The 21,030-nt window shown below is 41.0% G+C and overlaps 1 protein-coding gene across 1 annotated transcript in view; it reads left to right on the top strand.

Moving 5' to 3' along the window:
• The window catches only part of Ryr2 (ryanodine receptor 2), a 594,119-nt gene that overhangs the window by 390,422 nt on the left and 182,667 nt on the right, over positions 1–21,030 (top strand). The window contains 8 exon segments of the mRNA XM_052728780.1: positions 207–293; positions 3,571–3,797; positions 7,724–8,528; positions 10,502–10,702; positions 13,700–13,805; positions 15,962–16,105; positions 19,405–19,678; positions 20,172–20,286. Coding sequence (XP_052584740.1) covers positions 207–293; positions 3,571–3,797; positions 7,724–8,528; positions 10,502–10,702; positions 13,700–13,805; positions 15,962–16,105; positions 19,405–19,678; positions 20,172–20,286 — 1,959 coding nt within the window.

Consider the following 21,030-nt stretch of genomic DNA (forward strand, 5'->3'; position numbering starts at 1 on the left):
TTTGGAGTTAACGGTATTTCCCTCCAGAGCTGTCTGTTCAATGATGAATCCAGTGATTATTGACAGGATAGTCACAAGATGGAAAGGGAAAATCTCTAGTCTCCTTCTTTCGTGTGCCTCTTGGTTGTTATAAAGGAAATGCTTGTTTCTTTGCCTCCTGTCTCTCCTTTCTTTACTAAAATCACACACTCATTTGTTCATTTAAGGTGGAGCCAAGTACAAAATTATTTCCTGCAGTTTTTGCACAAGCTACAAGTCCCAATGTTTTCCAGTTTGAGTTGGGCAGAATAAAGGTAAGAAAGACTCTGTTGTAGTTTTCTACTATTGCTGTAATAAAACACGCTGACCAAAAGCAGCTTGGAGGAGCTATTTCAGTTTATAATTCCAGGTAAGAGTCCATCTCTGAGGGAAGTCAGGGGAGGAAACACTGAGGAATGCTGCCCCTCTCTGGCTTGCTCAGATAGCTTTCTTATGCAGCCCAGGAGCCTAGTGCTGTTACCACCCACAATGGGCTGGGTCCTCCTACACCAGACGAGCCCATTGTGGAACAATTATTCAGCCATTTATTTATCTCTATATTTTTATTTTATTATTAGTGCCTAGGCTGCATGTGTGTATGTGTAATATGTGTGTGTGTGTGTGTGTGTGTGTGTGTGTGTGTGTGGTACCTTTGGCGACCAGAAGAGGGCAACAGATACTCTGACACTGGAGTTACAGATGGTTATGAGCTGCCATGTCAGTGCTAGGAACCAAACCCAGGTTCTCTGTAAGAGCAGTAAGTGCTTTTGACTGCTGAGGTATCACTTCAGGCCTGGAGTCAGTAGCTTTAATTGAGGTTCCCTTTCCCAAGCAATTTTAGGTTGTGTCAAGATGATAATAAAAACTAATCAGGACAGTCTATAATGTGGCATTCCTATTATTTTCTATTAGTGCCTAGCATGTGCTCCCAAAATGGATGCTCTATTTTATTACCAATATAGATATTCTTTAGAAGAAAAATAGCCACATTTGGAAATCTCTTTCAGGTCACTGATAACATAATTCAAGAGTTCCTTTGTTTTGAATATATTGTTCAATAAAGCAAAGCTTATAGAGAAGAAAAAAAACCCCACTAAACTGTACACAATAAATCATTGATCTGGTAACCAGATGTCAGTCCTTGAAACCATACATTGAGGAGAGAATGATCTGTAAGGTTCTCTGGAGATATAAATGGGAGAATAGCTAAGATGCACTGGGCAGAGGAGGTGGAGATGATATTTGGGTTGATTGCTTTATTGTCAATCATGATTGTCCAGGTGCATTTACCAGGAGAAGGCCCTCTTGGTAGAGGGAGAGAGAAGACAGAAATCTGAAGAGTGAAAGTAATGAGGTTTAAGTGGGTCACTGTGGTGCACTAGAGGATTCCTGCTGAGGCATGGGTAGAGAGTGACAAGTTCAGACTTAACAGCTGAAGTAGTCCTCTGTTCTGATGTTCTGAGGGGAGTGAATCCACCTGGCAGTCCAATCAGACCCTGAAGCAGGCAGCAGGGAGAAGGGACTCTCTCTCTTCTCCCTTACCTCTTTTTTTTTTTTTTTTTTTTTTTTTTTTCGAGACAGGGTTTCTCTGTGTAGCTTTGCGCCTTTCCCTTTGTAGACTAGACTGGCCTCGAACTCACAGAGATCCACCTGCCTCTCCCTTCCAAGTGCTGAGATTAAAGGTGTGAGCCACCATCACCCAGCTCTCCCTTACCTCTTAAGAGGTCACATACAACAGCAAGAAGCACTGCCTCCTTCAGGCCCTAGAGCCCAAGATCATGGGTGGAGCAAATACCACTCCATTATAGAACACATGCTATGCTGAAAAGTTGGGATGTATTGTGTAGGGGTGTTTACTGACATTTGAAGAGGGGTTTTGAGTGTAGTGCAATTTGCCTTGGAATAGCATACTGGTAGGTAGGAACATGGAGGTGCAGAATGAGAGAGGGGACATAGGTAAGTGTGTACTGCTGATCTGATACTGTTTACACGGGGGCTGTGCTGAGGGCCTTGAGAATCATAATGGAGAAGAACTGGAGGGCTCATACTGTTTTCTGGGAGAAGGAAAAGAATAAATATTCTAAAGAGCTCAGGCATTGTCTTTCATAGCTCCCCGCCCCTTCTGCTTTTCTTTACATCTCCAAGAAAAATGGAAGCTGTAAGAGAGCAAGGGCCTTGTTTGGTTTGTTCATTAACATAGTCTCAGTATCTAAAACAATGCCTGAGCGCTTTAGCAAATGTATTCTTTTCCAGTCCTAAGAGGGGTTAAGAAATAGCAGGAAGGTGAAGCACCTATAGAGAATAGTCCAAGGCTCATCAAAAGGGAAGAGAGCCTGGAGCTCAGGCAGAGGTCAGACATTGTTTTCAGGGCTTCTAGTGGAGGCAATCAGGAAAGGCTTAAGCAACATGCAGGAAGGAACACTTCTGGGCAATGCAGAGAGCTTGCTTTCTGAATCTAGAGGAACTAAGGCTGGCTGACACAGCCCATTCCAGGTGGAGGAAAAATAAGCAGTGCTGGTTACCATCAGGTTCATTTGACTTTCATGGGGGATACATGGGTACACCCACTCAGCTGTCTCTGTGCTGCAGGTTAAATAGGGTGTGCTTGAAACAGGGGTGACAGGGCAGACGATAAGAAAGAGCACTTAGTAGAATCTCCTCCAGTAAAAAATTGTGTGGTACTGTTGCACGAATTGTTAGAAGGTCTTATTAATAAAAACAAACCCGAGAGCCAGGTATTGGGGTGAATGCTGGAAGATCAGAGAAGCAGAACAAGCCACAGCCACCTCACCTTGCCAGTTCCTCAGCTGACCCTGTTTCCTCAGACTGGAAGTTTCTGAGTCCTCATCCAAATGGCTCTCTGCTGAATTGCTGCTCAAAAGCCTAAAAGCTTAACCAGGCTATAGTTCCTTGTCCTCATGCCTTAAATACCTTTCTGCCTCCTGCCATTACTTCCTGGGATTAAAGGTGTGAGTCACCATGCTTGGCTGTTTCCAGTGTGGCCTTGAACTCACAGAGATCCAGGTGGATCTCTGCCTCTGGAATGCTAGGATTAAAGGTGTGTGTGCTACCACTGCCTAACCTCTATGTTTAATATTGTGACTGTTCTGTTCTCTGACCCCAGATAAGTTTATTAGAGTGCACAATATTTTGGGGAACACAATACCACCACATGGTACCCTAAAGCCTTGCCAGTTTCCTCTGGGACTAGCCCTGTGAAGCAACATCATGGATACAGTCTATGCTTGGTCATACTTGCATGGTACACATGGGGAAGACATATTCTTTAAAACTGGTGTCCCTGCCCTGAAATCCTGAAATTTTAGCTGTTTTCTCACCACCTTTTCCCCCATTTGGTCTTTCAGGAAATTTTAAACTAATTTTCTATTTTTTGTATCTGCACAATCTTAACTCACAGTGCATCTTATTTATACCAACTCTTTCCTATTTAGCCTATCAGTCAGTGTGTTAGGAGCCCCAAGTGACATGAGCAATAACCTTTTTTTCTTTTCTTTTCTTTCTCTTTTTTTTTCCCTCTGCTCCATGCTCTAGAATGTGATGCCTCTCTCAGCGGGATTGTTTAAAAGTGAGCACAAAAACCCAGTGCCCCAGTGTCCTCCACGACTGCATGTGCAGTTCCTGTCACATGTCCTGTGGAGCCGGATGCCCAACCAGTTCTTGAAGGTGGATGTCTCTCGAATCAGTGAACGCCAAGGCTGGCTGGTGCAGTGTCTTGATCCTCTACAGTTCATGTCCCTCCACATCCCTGAGGAGAACAGGTCAGCCCCAGTCACCTGTCACTACTTGATGGAGCATTTAGAACTAGACTTTCAGGATGAGGGATAGATTAGGGAAATAAAATGTGTTTCAAAAGAATGGTCTGGGGCAGGGAGATAGTAAAGTGTGAGGACTCAAGTTGGATCTCCAGAACCCATGTGCCAAAATCCTAGTGTGGGTGTGGTGGTTTGTGTTTGTAACCCCAGTGCTAGAGGGGGAAGGCAAGCATATGGGATCACTGATCATCCAGCCTAGCTTAAAAAAAATATTTTTGGTTGTGAGCCTAGCCTTTAACGGCTGAGCCGGAGGCAGAGCCAGGCGGATCTCTGTGAGTTCGAGGCCAGTCTGGGCTACCAAGTGAGTTCCAGGAGAGGCGCAAAGCTACACAGAGAAACCCTGTCTCGAAAAACCAAAAAAAAAAATAAAAATAAAAATAAAAAAATTAAAAAATAAATAAATAAATAAATAAATAAATAAATAAATAAATAGAAGGTAGATGGCTCATGAGGAATGATACCCAAAGCTGGCCTCTGACCTCTATACACATGTGTGCATGTGCATGCACACACACACACTCACACACTCACACACACTCACACTCACAATGGCCTGTGTAGCTCAGACTTCAGCGTATTTCTCAACCACTTTGTTATCTCTGAGACTTACTGAAGCTTTAACGATCACAACTGGGAGATCTTGGGGGATGAGATCCTAGGAACCACTTTATGAAATTTTTCATTTTAAACGTGTGAAAAACTGAAAGCAAGAAGCTTAAAGAGGAAAAGCATGAAGACAGCGAGAGTACATTTGTAGCAAACTTAGGTGTGTTCTAGGCAGTAAAGACAATGTCAAGACTCAGAGGAGGCATATTCTTTGGCTCCCCAGTCTTCTGTGGCTTCCCTTAATCTCAGTGATTTCACTTCAGCAACTGTTATGGATTAGGAGCTGAGGTTCTTAAGCTGTGCATCAAGAGTTACGTGTCAAGGTAACATGAAAATACTAGGTAATAAATCAAGTGAATCTCATATACCCCCACTGTCCTTTTCAAGTCTGTGGTCTAAAAGTAATTGTAGGAGCTTGGCTGAATTTTAGACCATCAAAGGTTGGTAAGGGGAGGAGTGTCTTATATATATAGGAGTCATAAGAGAATGGCCAGACCTACTCCTGTGTGTGTATGGGCAAGACTAGTTGGACTCATTAGGATATAGGCTTAAAAACATACATGTCATATATATTATAAAGGAAGAAGAGGGCATGAATTTGAGAAGAGGATGTTGACAGTTGGGATAATTCCAGAGGGGTTTGCAGAAGTGGTAGATACTATGACATTTGATTGTACTTATATATGAAATTCTCCGAACGCTTTTATTTGTTATTGGATATGTATGTATACATGTATATATGTATACACACATATACTTTAGATGTTAGGTTGATTTAGTTTTTTTTCTTTTTGTGTGAGGTAAATTTTTTATCAGAGTTTTGTATCTGCTGATGTTTTCTTTAAAAAGAAAGAAAAAAGAAAAAAAATACTAGAGAATAATTCCTTTTGGGGCTGGAAAGATTCTCTTATTAATTGGTAGAAAACTTTACATAGACTAGAATATTTTGTGATGTCATGATCATCATCACTGATATCATTTGTGATAACTACATATGTAAGAGAGTGGGTAATCTAAAGCTTCACTAGAATTCATACATGATTTGATATTTCCCTAAACCTGAGAACCACAGCTGCATTAAAAAAAAAAAGTGATTGGAATGAAGTTCCTGAGATGGCAAGGGCACCAGAATAAACACCACAAGTGAAGACAGACACTCAAGTGATCACATCACCCTCTTTACTGACCTTAGTGACCAGTCTCGACCTGACCTGAGTCATGCTCCCCTGCAGTCACAGGAAAATCTGATAAGATTTGATTTCCTGAGAAGAGGAGTCCCAGTGACATAGGAAACTCTTTTGAAGTTGGAGATGGTGGTAGATATGTGTCAGCATTTTTTTCCTAATGTACATCATAATTGTTATTTAATTTTAAGACCTCACTGGCCTGGAACTTGCACACATAGACCAGGCTGTCTTCGAAGACAGAGATCTGCCTGCTTCTGCCTCCCTGGTGCTGGTATTAAAGACATGAACTACCATGTCCAGCATTCTCTCTCTATTTTTAAATTTATATGTGGGTAAGCCATGGGTGTGCAGATATCTGTGGAGGCCAGAAGGGGCCATTGGATTCCCTAGAGTTGCAGTTATGAGTAATTGTGAGCCACCTGTTGTAGGTCCTGGAAGAGCAGCAAGTGCTCTTAACTTCTGAGCCAGCTCTTCATCCCTGCAATTATTATTTAATTTCTTCTTTGGGGAAGGGATATGGCTTTGTCTCCACAACTGGAGAGTGAGCTGCTCGAGGGATGCAAGCTTGCTTGTGCTCTTTACACTGTCTGTACACAGTGCCTAATGTGTTCTACACAGTAATCACTGATGAATTAATGAGAATTATTGAGATATGAAATAGTTCCTCCCTCGGGGGGCTGTTAAAGGTAGGATGAGTTATATTTGTCTGATTTTGATGTAGTTACAAACAAGCTAAAGAAATCAGTAGCTCTCAAATGAGCATTTGTTTCTGGCTCAAGGTCTATGTTATGGGTCTCCTATTGCTCTTCTAGGCTGACAGTAGAGGAAGAAAGCAGTGGAGGAAGTTCTCTCTGGATTAGCAGGTCCTTCTTTTGATCAAGGATATGCCATGGTTCTGCTTTTAATGCTGGTGTCTCCCATGACCTATTTATGATTTAAAATTGGTAGAACATATAGACACATCCAAGGAAACATGTGCATTAGCAGAAGTGATGATAGGTATCATCTGGCCATATGGTTTAAGAGAAACAAAGTGGCCTGATTTAAAGATCCAGGGTGGCGTAGATTAGGGTACCATTATCAGAGACAATTCTTAAGGCAGTGCATGGCAGAATGTGGGGAGACTCACAGCTAGTCAAGGTGAAGAAAATATGTGACTGTGGTGCTCAGCTCCAAGTGAGAAATCTTTATTACGCCTCCCACAAGGCTCAGGGAACATTGAGGAAGAAGGGGTGGAAAGATTGTAAGAGCCAAAATCGGGGAGGCCTGGAGCAATGAATTCTGCACATGACTGAATCATTGCACTTATAAACTCCCAGCAGCTGAGAATATCTGCATATGGTGTCTGAGATCAAGCCAGTCAACATTTCAGGATGGATGGGGAAGGGTCTCACAAGGCCTCTAACAGAGTTATTGGCAGTTGATGGCTACTGGGGGAAGGAGAGCCAGTTTTATTTAAGGGTGTGACACCTCGTAGGTCTATCACACTTCAGTGCATGCCTTCACGCCCATGAGTATATGAAAAAGGGTTCAGGTAATTGTCCCTTTTTTTTGTTAAGAGGAAAATGCCATTCACATTGCTTGTTTCATGAGCTGTATGCATGTACTTTGTGGAAACATAGGTAGTTCTGTCAGGTGATGCTGAAGTCTGTGCAGGATGCCTGAGGATACTTTACGTCAGAGGGTGAGTGCTCTGTTGACCCATTTCTGACCTGTCATGGTCATAGTACAGAGATAGCAGCACTATGATCCAAGGTGAAGCTTTCTGTTTTCACATCATGTTAGTCTGTTATAAAAGGAAAGCTGGGATTTCCCCTAAGAATACTCAGGCTCTGAAATTGAGGAGTCCCAGACTTGGGATGAAACACACATATTTCAAAGGGTGCTCACAGCCTCACTACCAGGGAGGATGAAGGAAGTTCTAGATGAACTCAGGGCTGAAGCATTCACTTAAATTCTCTAAGTAAGAAAACGTGTAAGCCAACTAGAAATGACTTACAAATACTGTGAAACCACTACATGTCAGAAAGTTAAAGGATGCTCATGTCTGCTCCCTTAGCTCTGTCCTCCCTTCCACAGATCTGTTGATATCTTAGAGCTGACAGAGCAGGACGAGTTGCTGCAGTTTCACTATCACACCCTCCGCCTCTACTCTGCTGTCTGTGCCCTTGGGAATCACCGGGTGGCCCATGCACTGTGCAGTCACGTGGACGAACCTCAGCTGCTCTATGCCATTGAGAACAAGTACATGCCTGGCTTGCTGCGCGCTGGCTATTATGACCTGCTGATTGACATACACCTCAGCTCCTATGCCACTGCCAGGCTCATGATGAACAATGAGTTCATTGTCCCTATGACAGAGGAGACAAAGAGCATCACCCTCTTCCCCAATGAGAACAAGAAACATGGTCTCCCAGGCATTGGCCTCAGTACCTCCCTCCGGCCTCGGATGCAGTTTTCCTCCCCTAGTTTTGTGAGCATTAGCAGTGAATGTTATCAATATAGTCCCGAGTTTCCGTTGGATATCCTCAAGGCCAAGACCATCCAGATGCTCACAGAAGCAGTGAAGGAGGGCAGCCTCCATGCACGGGACCCTGTAGGTGGGACCACAGAGTTCCTCTTTGTACCTCTCATCAAACTCTTCTACACCCTGCTCATCATGGGTGTCTTTCACAACGAGGATTTGAAACACATCCTGCAGTTGATTGAGCCCAGTGTGTTTAAGGAAGCTGCCACTCCAGAGGAGGAAGGAGGAGCCCCAGAGAAGGAGATCAGTGCAGAAGACTCTAAGCTGGAAGGAATATGTGAAGAAGAAGCCAAAGGGGCCAAAAGGCCCAAGGAAGGCCTGCTCCAGATGAAACTCCCAGAGCCAGTTAAACTACAGGTAACTGGGGAAAAATGGAGGGACTTTCAGAACGCTTAAGTGTTAAAGTAGTAAAATCCTCTTCTCCTCCTCTCTCTCTTGCATTGGTCTTCATAAATTTACTTTCCATTCTTCACCTTTACATTAACTACCCATTTATTTGTGTCTGCATAAGCATTTATCCCACATGATATTTAGTTGTGTGTGGATTTGAGGCACAAGCATCACCTTTCCTTCCCACCTCCTCTGTTGTCCATGTTGGAGCATGCACGTGCACCTCTTCATAGGAAGCAAGAATTTTCTCCTCCAGCATGTCTGTAAGGAGTCTAGACACTGCCTGGCTTTCTGTTCATCAGAGTTGATGGAGGCTTCTTAATTCATGCCTCTTCAGTGCTTTAGCTTGATGTTCAAGTCATTGGCATTAACTTTGCTCATCAACTTAGCATCAGTGGAAGTCATATTCTGGACCATGTGTTTAGTGCAAAGAGAAGGAAACAGGTATGAGTCCTGCCTTCCAGAAGTCCGACATCTCTAGGGAAATTTGTACCGGTTCATGAATTTCTTTTTAGCATCTCATTGCCAAAATCCATCACCTTGTCTCAAGTGAAAGATGACTCGCTGGAAGGAAGATCTTTTGGATTTCTGTTAGAAATAGAAGGAAGAGTCTTTGTAGGTGGTGATTTTTAAGCTGAGGTCAAGTAGAGAAGCTGGAGTTCCATAGTGGGAGCCAGAGGTATTGGGTAGAAGGTCTCAGGAGCTTCACATACACAGCAGACAGCCCAGCCCAGAGCCTGAGGCTGAAGAGGCCAGGTGGATGCTCCTAGGAAAGCAAAGGAGGGAGGTAAGCCTCACAGCCCAGATTCCAGTTCCTCAGCAAGCTGTCAGACTTGTCTAGACCTGAGGGCATAGTGTGTCCTTTGACAAAAGATTTGGAGAAGGAAGATAAGATCGAGAGAAAATTCTCGTGATTATACTACCTTGACGTGCAAGATTTTAAAGTTCTTTTGGAATACTGTGTGTTTGTCACAAAGGGTGTTAAGTATATTAGTCATTTTCTAAATTTAACCTCATATTCTTTCATAGGCAACTGTTTTTTTCTAAAACATTCAGTTTTGTTTACATGTATGTATTTGTATAGGGTTGTAGGCATGTGAGTACAGGTACCAATGGAAGTCAGAATAAGGCATCAGATGCCCCAGGGCTGGAGTTGGGAATTTGTGAGCTGCCTGACATGGTGCTGAGAACTTAGCTCAGGCATTCTGGAAGAACAGCAAGCTCTCTTTACTCTGAGCTATCTCTTCAGCCTCTGTTTTTTTTATGCATTTGTTTTGTTTTGTTTTTATGTGTTGCTTAGGATTGAACCCACAGCCTCATGCTTCCTGGGCAAGCATTCTACTACTGAGCTACATCTCTGTACCATTCACAGACACATTTATCAACAAATACTCTACCTGTTAAAAATCTGTTTGGTTTTCTATGAGCATTCACTGAGCTAGCCACTTGAGGAGTAAGCTCTCACCTCATAATCACCTTGTATATGAACATCATAGTTGTGGCCCTGGATCAGGGATTCAGTGATGTCTTTCTGCTCAGCAATGCTCACCTGTGTTCCTTCTGTTTTCTCACAGCACTTCTCCTCCAACAATTGAGTTATAATACACTTGCATGCATTTTGAAAGAAAGGCATTCTATTTCCTTACCAATGGTGAAAAACCCCCTAGAAGACCCCTTTGCAAACTTTTCCTTATTTATCCATTGGCTGCTCTGCCTGTGGTATAGCAGAGGACCTCTGAATGATTACCTACTCAAGGGACATGTATCCATCAAGCTAGCTTATACATGTTAGCTTCATCCAATAAGACTAAATACATTTCTGCCTATAAAGTTCTAGGATTCTGTTTTTAGGGAGAATGGGCAACTGAGAATATTTAACACTGGTTGTGACTTGATATACATTAACTATTAATAGTATATGTTTTAAATTATTCTCTCAGATGTGCCTCTTGCTTCAGTACCTCTGTGACTGCCAGGTTCGGCACCGGATAGAAGCCATTGTAGCCTTTTCAGATGACTTTGTAGCTAAGCTCCAAGACAATCAACGGTTCAGATATAATGAAGTTATGCAAGCCTTAAACATGTCTGCCGCACTCACTGCCCGGAAAACGAAGGAGTTCCGGTCACCACCACAAGAGCAGGTACCATAGTGGAATTGGAGGACTTTCCTTTCATTTTGGATTTTTAGAACATTCAAGATTTGTTCATTATAAAACTGTATGATAAATTATGATTGGCTTTTTCTTTTCTGTTCTGTTGAAATTAGCCAAGTTCATTTTGTCAGTATTCTAAGTTTCACCAAAAGAATCTATGTGGTTACATTAAACTATTATTAATTAATTAATGGCATATTATTATACTATTAGATAAATAAGTAGCTAATCACTAAAAGGCATCAGGTAAACTACAGTTGGTTTAATGAAGGTCAGGATGCCACAACTTGAGGTTCCACAAATAGTGACAATGTTCAACCAGAGATGAGTCAACTTTGACTGGCCTGGGTCACGTCAAATAATAGAAACCCTCCACTCCTAAAAATAGGCACTAGATTCTTTCTCTTTGGCACCCTTGTAGAAGAAAGGTCCAGTAGCCACAGGGCCCTTTCTTTAAGTCTTCCATTGGTTAGTGTCAGAGTAAGCTGGCTAAGATGGGAGTTTGAGTAAGATCCAGAGTTCACTGCACAATACTGAAAACATTCACATTCAAGTTAAAGTCTCTTCTTTGGCCAGGAAAGGACTAGGTAAACAAAGGAAATACCAACACTGAGACTGCAGCTCTTAATATGACAAAGCTACTCTCACTAAACTTCCAAAATAGGAAAAAATAGAAGGGTCTCAGCAAAGAACCAAGAAGAACCCATAGCATCTTTGATTAAAATTATAATAGCTGGAATGAAAAATGAGCTGGAGAACATGATGGAGAGGGCAGAGGGTGCCATTTTAACTGGGAAGAGAACAGCACAGAAGAATCCCTCAGAGGAAAAGAGAGAAGAGAGAAAACAAAGAGAGACAAAGGATTCCACCATGGTTTTGGGCTGCAGAAGAAGAAACAACAGGCAACTGAAGAAAGATCACTGAAGAAAATGTCTTAAAATATTAAATTCTCTAAAGCAGTGGTTTTCAACCTTCCCAGTGCTGTGACCCTTTAATATAGTTCCTCATGTTGTGGTAACCTCCATAAAATTATTTTCATTGCTTCTTCATAACTGTAATTTTATTATTATTATGAATCATAATGTAAATATCTGATATACAGTATATCTGATATGTGACCCCTAGAGAAGGGCCATTTGACCGCAAAAAGGGTCGTGACATACAGGTTGAGAACTACTCCTCAAGGACTATGTATGAAACTAGAGATTCAAGAAGCTAGTAAAGTCCTCAACAGGAAAACCTGAAGTATCTTAACAAATGTACATTATAGCTGAATTTCTGAAAATTAGACAAGGAAAAAATCTTGAAAGAAATGAAATCTTAGTTGCAGAGAGAGAGGATAAGCTCAAGTATTAGCAGGTTGTTATCAGAGAAGATGGGGTCAGCATGAAGTGGAAGGTGAGTCCCAACCACTGAAAGAAAATCTGTCAGCTCAGAGTTCTACACTCTGTGGAAAGAACCTTTCAAGAGGAAGTGAACATTTGACACTGAAAATGAAGAAAAGTCGCTGGAGAGATGGTGTTGACATTAAGTCCACTTGCTGCTCTTCCAGAGGACCCACGTTTGGTTCATAGCATCTGCATTTAGTGTCTCACAACCACCCATAACTCCAGCTCCAGGGGATCTGATATCCTCTTCTGACATTCAAAACATCTGCACACAATACACACACACACACACACACACACACACACACACACACACACACACACACTCACACTCACACACATTCACACTTAAAGTGAGGTAATGGGAATTGAACTATCTTGAACATGCTACAAAAAAAAGCTAAAGATTTTTTTTTTTTTAACAGAAAGAAAATGACAGAAGAGAATAGAGAAACTCAGAAGGGAGAAGGGAAAAGAACAATGAAAAGTGTTAGGCTACAAGTAAATAAAAACACATTTTCTTTTCCCTTGGATTTATCCTAATATTTTTTGGGGGCTATGTAGGTGTTATAAAACTGTCTTTTGCGGTTTTAACTGGGTGTGTGGAGAATTTTAAGAGGACTGTTTTGTAAATGGAAGCTAAGAGGACATGGATAGAGATAAGATTTTAGAATTCTTCCCAACTGGCAAATGCTGGCATCAGCAACTAAGCTACACGTAAAGGCATGCTTGATCTCTCTTTATTATTTTTCACAAAAGCATATGAATCTGTAACTATCTCAGATCTGTAATAAAATCACACTATAAACTTTAAAATCTCACAAATGGAAAATATAAAAGAACATCCATGCTATCTTATCTTCATTTGTAAATTTAATATTATTAGTACTAAAACTTAAGCAGATGGAAGGAAGTGTCCTGTGTTTTGACTGAGGCATGAATATTAGCGTCAGCATAGCTGTCTATTATGTGGCTTTCCTCATGTATTTAGACCTCTCCTTCTCTTTGAATCTGTATTCTCCTCAAAAGCATTCTTTAGAATATACAGAAAGTGACAATATTAGAAAATAATAGATGTGCAGAACATAATAAATTGTGAAGAATATAATAAAATACTTCAAAAAGATTTTTATGCATGTGTATGTATGTGTGTGTGTGAGTGTATTCTTTGTGTGAGTAGGTGCCTGTGGAGACCAGAAGAAGGTGTCAGATCCCCTGGAGAGAGTGATAGGAAGTTATAAAACACCTGATATGGGCACTGGGAACTGAACTAGGTTCTTGAAAGAACAGCAAGCATTCTTACCTGCTAAGCCATTTATCCAGCCCCCAAAACCACTTGTAGTTAAAGATAACAATGTATATGAGTCTAAAATTTAGTAGACCTGAGGAGGATCCTAAATGATTATAACTGTTTTCCAATCACTACATTCAGGAGGAATTGACTTACTTTGTGATGCTAGTTAGATTGAATGATCGACAGTAGCTTTTCACTTATTGAGGGGAGTGTTTATGCACATTAGAAATGTGGTTTTCAATGCTCTTGAATTCAAATTCTCCACCCCCACCTTGTTCTTTCTCTCTTGTTTTCCTCTTCCAGATTAACATGCTTCTCAATTTTAAGGATGACAAAAGTGAATGTCCCTGTCCTGAGGAAATTCGAGACCAACTCCTGGACTTCCATGAGGACCTGATGACTCACTGTGGTAAACTCATTGTTCTGGTATAATCTCTATTGCCGTGTCAAATAACATGACCAAGGGCAGCTTAGGAGAGGAAATATTTATTTGGCTTTGGTTTACACTGCCAGGTCACAGTCCATAACTGAGAGAAGTCAGGGTCAGAACCCAAGTAAGAACCTGAAAAAGCTGTGCAGGGATGCTGCTTGCTGACTTGCTCAGGCTTATGCTTAGCTAGCTTTCCAACATAGCACAGCACTATCTTCATAGGGAATGGTAACACCCACTGTGGGTCATACCCTTCTATATCAATTAACAATCAAGACAGTCCTTCACAGACATGCTCACAGATAAGGAAATTCCTCAGTTGAGTAACTATAATCAAAGAAAAGGAGACATGTATTTCTTTATGAAATGATGTGGTGAAGATTTGAGTTTCAATGACAGAAAATTGTAGTAGAATATTATTTTAAGGTGTGTTACTTTTGTTTATGTTGCATTTGTTTAACTCTGTAAAGCTGTGTTACTGTGTCTGTGTAAAATACCTGATGGTCTAATAAAGAACTGAACAGCCAATATCAAGGCAGGAGAAAGGATAGGCGGGGCTGGTAGGCAGAGAGAATATATAGAAGGAGAAATCTGGGAGAGAAAAGGAGGAGAAGCCAGAGAAGGAGGAGGACATTAGGGGTCAGCCACCCACACAGCAAGCCACAGAGTAAGAGTAAGATTTATAGAAGTAAGAGAACAGGGAAATCCCAGAGGCAAAAGGTAGATAAGTTAAGTTAAGAAAAGCTGACTAGAAACTAAGCCAAAATAAGGCTGGACATTCATAAGTAATAGAAAGCCTTTGTGTATAATTTATTTGGGAGCTGGATGGTGGGCCTGCCAAAAGAGCAGAAATAACAACAGTTTGGTGCCCAATGTAGGGTGCCAGTTGCTGTTGTATTTTAAATTGTTGCTGCCTTTTAAGCCACAGCTGTCCAAATCACCAAGTGCAACCCCGCTGCTACCAACAGTGGTTAGGCTGCAAGGACCATAGCTGGAGGGAATTCTGTTCCCTCAAGCTCTGACTCTTGCAAAACTACAAAGGGAACTTAACTAAACCTCTGTCCCACTAAAGAACTCAAGATTCAAAGGTTGAGGTGGAATTCTACTCTTCAGAGATGCTGAATTGCAAGTAGCTCACCTCCTCTCCTTGTTTGCGTCCTCCAAAAAACCCTTGTGCTTCTCCTCATCCCTCCTTATAAACCCTTCTCTACCTGACTCCTCCCTACCACTTCCTGTCAGCTAGTTGCTGACGCAGCCTCCTGATCACAGATGAAGTTTATTTAATCAAACACATCTTTGCATCATTAAACAAATGTTCCAGAGCATAAACAAAAGTAACACACCTTGAAATAATATTGTACAACAGAAAATGAATTTGTCATTTTTGCCAGTGATGTAGATAGATAGATAGACAAAAGATATAGATGATGGGTAGCTAGCTAGCTAGATAAATATATAAATAGAGAAAGATAAAGAGATAGAAAGATGGGTGACAGATATAGCACCAGTCAGGTTATTCTGACCTTATTATAGGAGATATTAAGAATATCACATTATACTTTATTTAATTTCATGAATGAAAACCCACTTGCCTATATATTATGTCATCTATATAATATCAATAAAATATGCCCCAAACTGTAGAATTCTTGCTATAGGTGTAAAATGGCCCCTGGTTTAGGAGATCTAGTTATGCTTTTCTCTCTGCCTCTCAGGTTAAAACACTGATATATCTGGAAGAGAGAGGATAGAGGTCCTAGGAATTTTAGACAGGTAGGATAAGAAGTTCAGGCAGACAGTCTCCAAAGTCATTGATGCTAAAAAAGTCAGGCAAAGAGCAGAACTGATCTTTCCTCCTAATGGTACCTTTTTGTTCTTCACTCAGTGTGAGTGTGTCCTGATTGTCATTGGTCCTGGAATAACAAGAACTGGGGAAGAAGAGGAAGGAGGGAATGATGCTGAGAAGTGAATTTTATTTGAGTGTTCTGGGGCAAGGTAGCCTAATAGGTGCTGCTAGGTGCTTGAGACCTTGCTGGGAGTTGAGGATGGAAAAGCAGGAGAACCTGAGATTGGCTCCCAATTTTATACTGTTTTGAAAGGATTTCCTTTTCTGCTCCCCCTGCTGTTAATGCCAGGAATTGAGCTGGATGAAGATGGATCCCTGGATGGAAGCAATGACTTGACAATCAGAGGACGTTTGATGTCCCTGGTAGAAAAGGTGACCTACCTCAAGAAGAAACAAGCTGAAAAACCAGTTGCAAGTGACTCCAGAAAGTCCTGTAAGCATTTTAAAGGGTCCTGGTCCAGTGCCCAGCCATGAGATTTATTTACCCTGAAAATGAACACTACACTTAGCAGGGGATCCTAACTTCCAAGGACCAGCTTTAACGTTTGTAGAGCCCAGATGTAGGCGGCAGCAGCAGATGCTGTACTCATAGGACCAGCTTGAGAGAGCTGCGCTGTGAAGGACTCCCTGCATCGCTAACGTTTTACGTACTTGCTCACAGACTATCAAGAGAAAGCATAGCTTGGGAGATGGCTCAGCTAGCAAAGTGCTTGCTGTGTAAGCACAAAGATCTGAGTTTGGATCCCTGGCACCCATGTAAAAAGCAGTAATACACACCTATAATCCCAGTGCTGGGATGGCAAAGACAGGGGAATCTTTGAGGCTTGCTGGCCAGATAGTCTATTTGAAGTGGTGAGTGCCAAGCTTTCAAGAGACCCTGTCTCAAACAATAAAGTGGAAAACTATCCAGAAAGACATACAACATCAGTCTCTGACCTCCAACCATACTCATATTCATTACCACATGTACACGTAGACACATGTGAACATGTACACAGACATACACACACAGAGAAATTATAAAAAGAATAACTTAGACTTCATCGGTAAATACTGTACATGCTTTTTAAATGATGGTATAAAATTAGACTTTTCCTTTTAAAGTTAAATAGATGTTATCTGTAATATAACTGTATTTGGTTCTGAAACCTCTTCTAAGGTATGCATTTTTGGTAAATTGTATACTATTTGATCAAGAACAGTGGCTGCTGGTCCTTGGAACCAAATAAGCCAGCCCTGTTGGACCCTGAGCTCTTCAGAAATGTGCCTTAATCCTAAAGGGGTTATGGACCAGAGCCATTGGATCCACATTCTTAGCACTGCATTTCTAAGATCCTACCAATTTTAAGATACAGCACTGGTTTAGTAAAAGGTCTTTCTAGAAAAAAAATAGAAATCTTATTCATAAAATTATGTTTTAGAGACAAAAAAAAAGATTGAGGTAGGCCATCATCTGCCAGAGTTCTAAGTTTCTTTTTTTCTTTTTTTCATGATACATTTTTATTTCACACTTGCAGGGTGTAATGGCGTCAGTGTTTAGCCATAGGAACATAAAACATTAATTCCAAGCAACCATACTGGATGTTCAGGCCCCCTCCAGTCCCCATCCCCACTATACACATAATGCATATAATATTAGAGGTTTAAAAAAAGGCAGTATGCACAAAATACCCTTTGACCAAGTACTCCTCAAGAGTCTAATGCTGACCAGTGTGGTTTTTTTTCAGTTTAAGCATCTTAAAAAAATAAAACATTAACTGTAACAGTACAGGCATCAATGGGTAACTTGAACATCTCCCCCAAGAGTTCTAGTCCTCTGTGCTAAAAATAAATATATCTGCATCCCTTATGCACATTCCTGGACTTGAACAAAAAGTAAAAGCAGCTTGGTGATGTCACAGGTTAAGGGTCATTATGAACTTTTGGAGAAAGCTGGGAAATTCCTATCCAATGGGTCTCCACAAGCCCTGTCAACTCACCCCAGCTTCAGGGTGGAAAAACCCAGCTGTCCACTAGCAACCCAGGGCTATCTAAAGAGGGGGGAGGAGGCTTGGAGGGCTCTGCACAACTAAGGCCTCTACAGTCCCTTATAGTCATATATCACAGAGAAAGCCAAAGGAGATTCCTGATGACCAGAAACCCAGAGGCTGAAAAGAGGCTACTTATTTTGTGCTTACATATTATTTAAGGAAAAGCAAATCTACCAATTTCATCCAAACGAAAATAATGGAAAGAAACTTAGAACTCTAAGTGAGTTAGAACTTCCTAAGTTTCTAATGAGTCACATTTGCTAACATATTTATGGCTTTTACTTGTTATCATAACAATGAAATTTTGAAATGTATGGGAATATATTGACATTTCTTTCCATTATTTTTGTTTGGATGAAATTGGTAGATTTGCTTTTCCTTAAATAATATCTAGGCACAAAATAAGTAGCCTCTTTTGAAAACCAGCCAATGTATGAATGATAGAAATTAGGTCTCACTACCCCTCAGCTGCATCTACCCTACCTAACTTAGATGCTTTCATTTTAGTTTAAGATGCTTAGAAAATTCTACTGTCTTTAAATTGACCATGTTGCATGTTATGCCAAAGATAGTCTTGTATATCTGATATGATTTTTCAGTTTAGTTAAAACTGATCAATCAAACCCTTTTAGAGGCATTTTAAGTGATAATTTTGATCCAAATTTAAATAAAACCATATAGATGTATCCATAAACCATATCCATGTAACAGAAAACTTAGTTGAGGAAATAACTGGATAACCAAGCACCATGATGAGTGTTCCATGGTAGACCTTTAGAGGTGGAATGATGTCAAACCTTCTGGGAAGAAAGTCAGAAAAAAAATAAACGGAAATAAGAGTTTGGGCACTTTGTATTCTTTGACAGATCTGTGGACTCTCAACAATAGTTTTGTCACTTTTCTGTTGTTTTGATAAAAATACCCAGACAAAAAGCAAATTAGGGAAGAAAGGGTATATTAAGGCTTACAGTTCCCATGAGGTAGAGTCCATCATGGTGAGGAAGGTATGGCAGCGGGAGCATGAGGCCATTGGAACACATTCATTGTGCACAGGAAGCAGAGAAAAGCAAGTGGGGCCAGGTTATAAAATCTCAAAGCCCTTCACCAGTGACATACATCCTCTAACGAGGCTCTACCTCCTGAAGGGTCCATAACCTTCCCAAACAGTGCTCCTCACTGGAGACCAAGTGTTCAAATACATGAGCCTATCAGGGATGTTTCTTATTCAAACCATAACAACTTATAACTTTGAAACAGCTTATCTTAATTATAAGAGATATTATTTAGACAGGAGTGCTTATTTTTTCATCCGTAATAAACTGCATCTCTATGGAAAGAGTGATGGTATTTAAATGACATTTGTTAAGAATATATATATATATATATATATATATATATATATATATATATATATATATATATATTTGGTTTTTCGAGACAGGGTTTCTCTGTGTAGCAGCAGCACCTTTCCTGGAACTCACTTTGTAGACCAGGCCCTCGAACTCAAAGAGGTCCGCCTGCCTCTGCCTCCTGAGTACTGGGATTAAAGGCATGCGCCACCACCGCCCAGGGTTAAGAATATTTTAAGTATCCTTAATATGTCCTAATTTTTGTGATAGCAGCTTGGGGTTATGAGGTTATAGAGTTGGAATGTCTAACTGATGTGTCTTTTCTCACTACTTGACACAAACCTGCCATGCAGCCAGTCTCCAGCAATTGATTTCTGAGACTATGGTGCGGTGGGCTCAAGAATCTGTCATCGAGGACCCTGAGCTGGTGAGGGCCATGTTTGTGTTGCTGCATCGACAGTATGATGGCATCGGGGGTCTCGTCCGGGCACTGCCAAAGACCTACACTATCAATGGTGTCTCTGTGGAGGATACGATCAACCTGCTTGCATCGCTTGGTCAGATCCGATCCCTGCTGAGTGTGAGGATGGGCAAAGAGGAAGAGAAGCTAATGATTCGTGGATTGGGGTAAGCTATGTAGCCATAGCAATCTTTGTCTTATGCATTTCTTCTCATTTCATCAAGTTAGCAATGCATAAGAACACTAATACCAAAGCTCTGACTGGATTATGGGATGATGTCAAGTATTTTTTTCCCTAGAGATTAAGCTTTTAAACCAAATTAGAAAGTTGCTCACTGGGTCATGGGCAACCTGGGTGGGGGTTCATCCCTGAAGAAAACTGACCTTTCATTCCTCAGTACTGTAGAGAGCTCCTCAGGGTTCTGTCCTTATGAGCCTTCCTCCATCTACACTGGATGTGGACTTATGCAGGTCTTGTACAGGCTATCAGAACAGTTAAGAGTTCATAGGTATGGTACCCCTGTTGTGTCCAGAAGACATTTTGCACAGAATGTATTAACATGTACCTTTTCACATTGAACAATACATTAAAAAATTGATAAGCACAAAGGCCCTTTATTCTGAACTCTTCCTTACCGCTGTCTCTCCTATTCTTTCTAGGGATATCATGAATAACAAAGTGTTTTACCAGCACCCCAATCTCATGAGGGCCCTTGGAATGCATGAAACAGTGATGGAAGTCATGGTGAATGTCCTTGGAGGTGGAGAGTCCAAGGTAAACTAAAGCCTTGACTTCAGGGGTCATGTTTGGTTTAGCCTTCTGTAGTGACTACAGAGAAACTACAAGAATGATTATTTCTTTAGTTGACTGGTGTTTAGGGAACACTGGTTGTCACATGCATGCCCGCATGCACACACACACATGCACACACATCCTTGAGTCTAAGAGTTGTAGTTAGCTATTTGAATTTTCCTTAGTATTGAAAAAGAAATTCCTGCTCTATGCTCTGTCATTTGTTGTCTCCTAAATGAGTCTATTTTAAAGGATATCCAGCAACTTACAAAGAGCATATCAGTTTTTTTAAAATTAAGTCCCATCTCATCATAAGTACAAGGCATACACCTGTACTTCAGACTCAGCCACTGCTAGGATTCAGACAGCAGTGGATGCACTAAATTTCTGAGTGAAATGATCAATGACTGGACAGGATTGTTCTGGAATGGGTTTGTGGTAAGACTTTAGAGTTAAATTTTAAGTATGTACAATTTACAACAAAATCTGCAACAGCAGGATGTTTAGAACATAGTGAAGAGCTCCAGCATTTCATGTAAATCAGCACAGTTTCATAATCTGACATGCAAAAGTCATGCCTAAATTTAAATCATACTGTACATTCTTTACAATATGTATAAACCTAGGTTTTCCATGCCCCATGCATAGACAAACATATACAACCTTCACAGTGTATTGAGTTCAGGAAGAAACATATAGGATAAGGTGAGAGGCATGTGTCAATGC

This window comes from Peromyscus californicus, unplaced genomic scaffold, assembly GCF_007827085.1.
Source record: "Peromyscus californicus insignis strain IS unplaced genomic scaffold, ASM782708v3 Scaffold_8__1_contigs__length_139910024, whole genome shotgun sequence".
NCBI classification, from domain to species: Eukaryota; Metazoa; Chordata; class Mammalia; order Rodentia; family Cricetidae; genus Peromyscus; species Peromyscus californicus.